A 7,060-nucleotide genomic window follows, 5' to 3' on the forward strand; every position below is an offset into this window, starting at 1 on the left:
TGTAGTTGATGCTAGTTGGTTTATTCGATGGAAGATCATATGTTTAGATCCTTTATGCATATTAATACCCCTCTGATTATGAACATGAATATGATTTGTGAGTAGTTACATTTGTTCCCGAGGACATGGGAGAAGTCTTGTTATAAGTAGTCATGTGAATTTGGTATTCGTTCGGTATTTTGATGAGATGTATGTTGTCTTTCCTCAAGTGGTGTTATGTGAGCATCGACTACATGATACTTCAACATTGTTTGGGCCTATAGGAAGGCATTGGGAAGTAATAAGTAGATAATGGGTTGCTAGAGTGACAGAAGCTTAAACCCTAGTTCATGCGTTGCTTCGTAAGGGGCTGATTTGGATCCATATGTTTTATGCTATGGTTACGTTTACCTTAATTCTTCTTTTGTAGTTGCGGATGCTTCCGAGAGGGGTTAATCATAAGTGGGATGCTTGTCCAAGGAAGGGCAGTACCCAAGCACCGGTCCACCCACATATCAAATTATCAAAGTAACGAACGCGAATCATATGAGCATGATGAAAACTAGCTTGACGATAATTCCCGTGTGTCCTCGGGATCGCTTTCCTTTATATACGGGTTTGTCCAGGCTTGTCCTTTGCTACAAAAAGGATTGGGCCACCTTGCTGCACCTTGTTTACTTTTGTTACTTGTTACCCGATACGAATTACCTTATCACAAAACTATCTGTTACCGATAATTTCAATGCTTGCAGAGAATACCTTACTGAAAATCGCTTGTCATTTCCTTCTACTCCTCGTTGGGTTCGACACTCTTATTTATCGAAAGGACTACGATAGATCCTCTATACTTGTGGGTCATCAACCCTAGATGACGATCTCTTCGTAGCAAGAACGGGCCGGAGACTGTTCAAAGCTTCATCCCCAGCGTAGTCGCCAAAAAGTGTGTTCACACACGAACACGTCACCGTGTACCCTCGACGCCGGGGGTGATGCATCGCAGCTCACGTCGAAGGAGACCCGGCCGAAAGCGTGGTACGTAAGCAATCCGGCGGGCGCTTTTGTAGACCCGAAACCCCGCTTGCCCGGGAGGGACCCTGTCAGGGGTTTCGGCGGCTATGGGCTGCCCTAGGTCGATCTGATCGCCCATAGGGCCTCGTGGATCGCTGCCCTCCTTCGCGAGGAACGAACGAAGAACGAGGAAGAAGAAGAACAAGGGAGAAGGTAAAAGTGAAGATAAAATATGATAGTTTGATTGTTCGATTGTGTGTTGTTCCATCGGCCGTCACCTCTCATCTATTTATGAGGCGGCTGGACTTTCCGTACAAGAAAATGACTAAAAATTCCGTCCAAAACATCAGAAACCCTAACCTAACTCGGATAGAAATCTTTGGCAAATTTTCGGATCAACTCGGAGCCACCGAGTGGTTTGCTTCGGTCCACACCGAGTGAACGATGTCAACTCTCTGCATCCTTCTGTAATTCCCCGGATCAACTCGGTCTCATCGATTGGTTTGCTTCGGTCCCACCGAGTGAACGTTGCCAACTCTTTGGTAATTTTTCGGATCAACTCGGTCTCACCGATCAAATCAACTCAGTCGGTCCGAAATGACTCTGCAGCTTCTGTTTCTGGTCTTGTTTTGCCTCCACAGATTGCATACGACCTCGGATTAAGATGATTTTTATATTAAAATCAACCGTTTTGATGAGACACGCAACTTTCGTGTCATTTTCCATCAGAGGCCATCTTAATTGAATTTCTGGCCATTTCATAATCTGATGTCAATATGAGCAGCTCTGAACTTGTCATAACTTTTGCATCCGAGCTCCGTTTTAGACTATCTTCATATCCATCTTGATCTTCTCAAAAAGAGTCATCCCATGGTGACTTTCAATCATAAGTTTGAATTAATTTTGACATAGCTTTAAGCAACTGTTATGATTGTGCCATTTTTAAGGGTCAACACGGGTTCTAATAATTTGCCATTCCTTTCTTCTGAAATGGACTCCGCCGAATTGCAAAACATAGCAAAAGCCCATGTAATAGCAGGCCAGCTCCCGTCTAACGTTTGGGCCTCTGAATACGACGTTTTAGAAGCTTCTGGACGCAAGCGCCAACGCCTAGGCCCACTAACGGGCGGCGTGGCACCACCACCCAGGCCAGCAAGCAAAGCCACGCCTCCTCGCCGTTGCTTTGCTTTCGTCCTCGCCTTTGCTTTCCCTTTCGTGTAGTACCGAGCAAGACAAAGCTCTCGGCACAAAACCCCCAAACCCCAGGCGCCCCACCCCCACACGCATCGCACACCACCCATCCAACCCATCCCCATCGCAGCCCACGCGCCCGGGACCCGAGCAGCCATGGCCAAAGGAGCAGCCGGAGGAGGGGGAGGGGGCGCCGTGAAGACGGCCCTGGTCGTCACCGGCGGCCTCGTCCTCGCCTGGCTCACCGTCGAGTCCGCCTTCAAGCCCTTCCTCGACCGCCTCCGCGGCGCCGTCTCCCGCTCCATCGACCCCGCCCGCGACCCCGACGAGGACACCGCCGCCCCCGCCCCCGAGGAGGACAAGTCGCCGGCCACCGCGGCCGTCGCCGCCGCTGTCGCCTCCGCCGTCGCCGAGGAGAAGGACCCCGACGTCGCCGTCGCCGAGGAGAAGAACCCCGACGTCGCCGTCGCCGCGGCAGAGCCGTCGGCGCCCCCGCTCCCTGCCGAGGCTGTGGAGGGCGAGGACAAGGGAGAGGACAAGGAGGTCGAACTGGGAGAGAAGTGGGAGGCGGCCGTGGCCGCCAAGGCCGAGTGAAGACGGCGGTGCTCGCCTCGCCTGGCTCCACTTCTGAATCGTACGCTGTGAATCTAATCTACGCGTTTGGAGGTTGTTGGATGATGCAATGTTTTGAACTCTGTTATCGGTATCTGCATCTTTAGGGCCCGTCTTAAGATTAAGGCTTACCCTGGGTTGGTTTCTGACATTTTGCATTCAGTACTTGATGTCATGATATACATCTGTGTGGATGGTTTCATTTTCCATGGAAACTGCTTGCTTATCCTGTGGACAGCAAACTTATTGTCACATAGGTTGTTCTAGCTCTTGAAGCTGCATGTGGTTCAGTCATTTTAATCAGTTGCCAGGGTAATGGTGATGTGGTGCATCATTCTATTATTTTGGGCTGTCTTTCCTGCTTGGCTTATGCATTTCCTCTGAGGGAGAAGTTATCTCGTCCAACATTACATAAAAACTGCTTTGCTTATGCTGTTGATAGGAAAATTATAGTGACATCTGTTGTTCTACTTCTTCAAATTGCAAGTCTGCAAGGTTGTTCAGTTGTTTAGGTATTTCTTGGACCAGTGAAATGATATGGTGCATCATTCGATTATTTTGTGCTACTTTTCTTGCTTTCAGATTTTTCTCTGTGAATAAGTTATTCCTAATATGCTTCTAAATAGTGTTATGTTACCTGTTAATCCTATTCTGATGCTTGGGGTGTGTCTTTGATGCTGCCTCGTTAGAATTCTTATTATTTGATAGCTGTATATTTTACTACTCAGCTCAACTTAGCAGCGTGGTTACTTATTAGTTACATCAGTATTTACTACTCCCTAAGGTTAAGACACTTATTTTGGGACGGAGGGAGTATGTATTATTGATGTTCCTATATGTTAGTGGCCGTGCATGATTTTTTATTTTCTCGCTTAGAAGTAGTTTGCTTATATTACTATCTTGCTAGAAATATTCAGGTTTTCATAGGGATTCTCCAGGTCTTTTGTGGCAACAAATGGTTTGGTAATTTCCATTTCTAGATCACTTCTTGAATCTTTCGGTATTTTCATGTAACATGTTTGCCCAGTGCCCAGTACTACTTTTTTTTCTGTATTTAACGCTGAGCTGCTGTATCTATTTGCTGAGTAAGACGGTAGACCTTGCGAGGAAGTCCAGCCAATTATATGTCTTGAAAGGATGCAGCATTTTTCTGTCGTTCTGTTTTAAGTTGTAGCTACAAGAGGTTTCTGAACTCAGTACTATTTAAGAAGAAAGTTTTCACATTACCTGCTACAGGATAACAGTATACATTTGGAATCAAAGTCATGCTAAGTCAGTCACATTATTGCTTCATGCATGAAACATAGTTTGTTAGTAGCGTATCTGTACTGATAGTACTTAACTATTATGCTTGGATAGACTAGTGTTGTTTTCTGCATTTAGTCATCATTTGTATATGTGTTGACAAAGCTGTTAATGTTTAACATTATTCTGCAGAAGTTATTAAGCATAACCGTTTGATGTAGAAATACCATTATTGTACTAAGTTGAGATGACATGAATGCTTCATGCACAACATGTAGTCTGTGTATCTGGTGTTGAAATGTCTGAAAAATTATGCTTGGCTAAACAATTGATGGTTTCTGCCTTTAATATAATTTGTATATGTGGCAACAAAGCTGTCGATTTTAGACATTATTATGTGGAAGATGCTATTAAATATCTAGAGTATTATGCTTGTCTGGTGTTACATTGATATGGAGGTGGCAAAGCTTATCTGGTGTTAAAATATCTAGAGTATTATGCTTAGATAGACTAGTGAGTTTCTGCATTTAGTATCATTTGTAGATGTGGCAACAAAGCTGTCGATGTTAGACGTTATCACGCGTTACAGTTCGATAGTGAGGGCAGCAATTATTGTACTAAGCTAATACTACATTATTACTTCATGCCCAACTTTGTAGTCCGTTAGTAGCTTATCTGGAATTAAAGTACGTGGAGTATTATGCTTGGATAAACTAGTGAGGATCTATGCATTTAGTCATCATTTATAGAGGTGACTGCAAATCAGTTGATTGGTAAACATTATGATGCAGATGCTATGATTGATTACTGACGTTATGCTGTGTTAGCATGATAGTTTGATGATTAACAATATTTTGTTACTGAAATGTCTCGTATTAAATTCTGCAATACTATGTTTTGGTGAAGTACTGATGCTTCTGCATTTATGCTGCAGTCATACATCGGACAACAAAGTTGTTAATTATAATTGCTAGATGTTAAGGTTCCAAACTGAAGTAGCGCTATTTTAGTAAACTAAGAATTAGTCTTCTGATTTTCCGGTGATGCATTTTAGTTTTCAAATGCGGCATCAGAACACAGGGGTAACATTGTTTTATTTTCATGACTATCCTTAGGCTCAACGAATAGTCCGTTAGTAACTTATCTGGAACTAAAACATGTGAAATGTTACGTGTGGATAAATTAGTGAGGATTTAGGCATGTAGTCATCATTTATAGAGATGACCAAAACTGTTCATTGGTAGGCATTGTGATGCAGATGCTATGAGTGGTTACAACTTTGTGTCGTGTCAAAGCATGATCACATCATAGCTTGATGATTAACAATATTTTTGCTGAATTGTCTGGTCATCAATCCTTTAGCACTATGTTTTGGTAAAGTACTGATGGCTTCCGCATTTGTGCAGCAGTCATACATGCAATAACAAAGTTATTAATTATAGCTGCTACTCCCTCCGTTCCTAAATATATGACGTTTTGATAGTTCAAATTGAACTACCAAAACATCATATATTTAGGAATGGAGGGAGTAGATGTTAAGGTTCCAAACTGAAGTAGCACTATTTTAGTAAACTACTCCCTCCGTAATTATTACTCCCTAGCTCTTCTGGTGATGCATTTTAGTTTTCTGAATGCGGCATCAAAACATAGGTTACTTATTTTGTTCTCATTACTATCCGTAGGCTTATGCACCATGGATTAGTTAGTGCTCACCTAGAACTGAGTCAAGTTTCCTGTTCAGTTTTGATAACTCAGTAATGATTTAGTATTTACTCTACTATACTGCGACGGCATGGTAATTGATGCTAAATGTTTAACTTTAAACTACATCATATGTTATTAGGATAAACAAATAACAAATCTCAATCCTGTTACTCGCTTAATCAGAAGGCTTAAGTGATAAGTTGGTATGGAGGTTTGGTTCAGAACAGCGCCCGCAATTTGGTTTTAGAGTTTAGACATATTTGTTAGTTATTGTTTGTGGTGTTGCCATTTTCTGTATCATTTATGATTACCCCTACTTCCTGGTCTTAGTGTTGGTTAACTAATACTCCCTCCGTTCCTAAATAGAGTATAAGTCTTTCTAGAGATTTCAATATGGACTACATACGGATGTATATGGACATAGTTTAGAGTGTAGATACACTCATTTTGCTCCGTATGTATCCATTTTGGAATCTTTAGAAAGACTTATATTTAGGAATGAAGGGAGTATAACTTAATTGTCTCAGCTGGTCTTCACTCGACAGTGAACATCATTCCTTCCAAATTGCGACTATAATACTTGCTTGAAAGGATCTAGTGTGAGCGAATTCACCGCATTGTACCCATGATCAGATGACATAAGGTATAGATGAATATGATAGGATGGTCAATTTTCATATAAGGTGCCCCATAGAATTGGTATGCATGTGACACTAGAGCACATGTAACGGCAGTTGCTACTTGCTAGCATGATTTCGTGATAGTTTCATGCAGCATGAGTAGTTCTATTTAGTGCCCAGTCCAGAATTAAAGTAGCTATTGCAGTTCGTTTGTCAAATCTAATGGTGATTTCTGCAATTCAGCAGTTAAAATATGTAATAATAGTTTGGTAGGTGCTAAACGTTGAGTATTCATAATCAAGCAACATTTGTTGCAGTAAACTAATCATTGACTTATGGGACTGAAGGTTTCTTTGGGGTTATATTGACGACTGAAGACATGTGCTTTGTCAGTTCTTCATAGTTACTTTCGGTAAACACGCATTCTGCAAGGTAGTAGAATTCTGTAAATCTTGTTTTAATTCAAAATAATGAAGATATGTTTGTGGCAATTATATTTGTTTGCCTATATTAATTGTCCTGTTCCTGACTTGGTTGTGCGATTCTGTGGAAAATACACATTAGCATTCCAATTGCAAAATTTGCCACTTTGTCATAATGCCATGTTCTGCATTGTAGTTTTGTTGGGCAAGAGGCGATTTAAGTGTAAATATGGTTTATTGATTTGGGCGCGTTTTGTGATCTGCCTGTGGCATAGTGTA

The 7,060-nt window shown here is 42.0% G+C and overlaps 1 protein-coding gene across 1 annotated transcript; it reads left to right on the forward strand.

Annotated features, from left to right (window-relative positions):
- Positions 1–2,182: 2,182 nt before the first annotated feature.
- LOC123138003 (uncharacterized) lies at positions 2,183–3,042 on the forward strand. The gene has a single exon (XM_044557892.1). It carries the CDS (start codon positions 2,335–2,337, stop codon positions 2,770–2,772), a length of 438 nt encoding a protein of 145 aa, XP_044413827.1. The 5' UTR covers positions 2,183–2,334; the 3' UTR covers positions 2,773–3,042.
- The last annotated feature ends 4,018 nt before the right edge of the window (positions 3,043–7,060 follow it).

The sequence above is a fragment of the Triticum aestivum genome, chromosome 6B (assembly GCF_018294505.1).
Source record: "Triticum aestivum cultivar Chinese Spring chromosome 6B, IWGSC CS RefSeq v2.1, whole genome shotgun sequence".
In the NCBI taxonomy this organism is placed as follows: Eukaryota; Viridiplantae; Streptophyta; class Magnoliopsida; order Poales; family Poaceae; genus Triticum; species Triticum aestivum.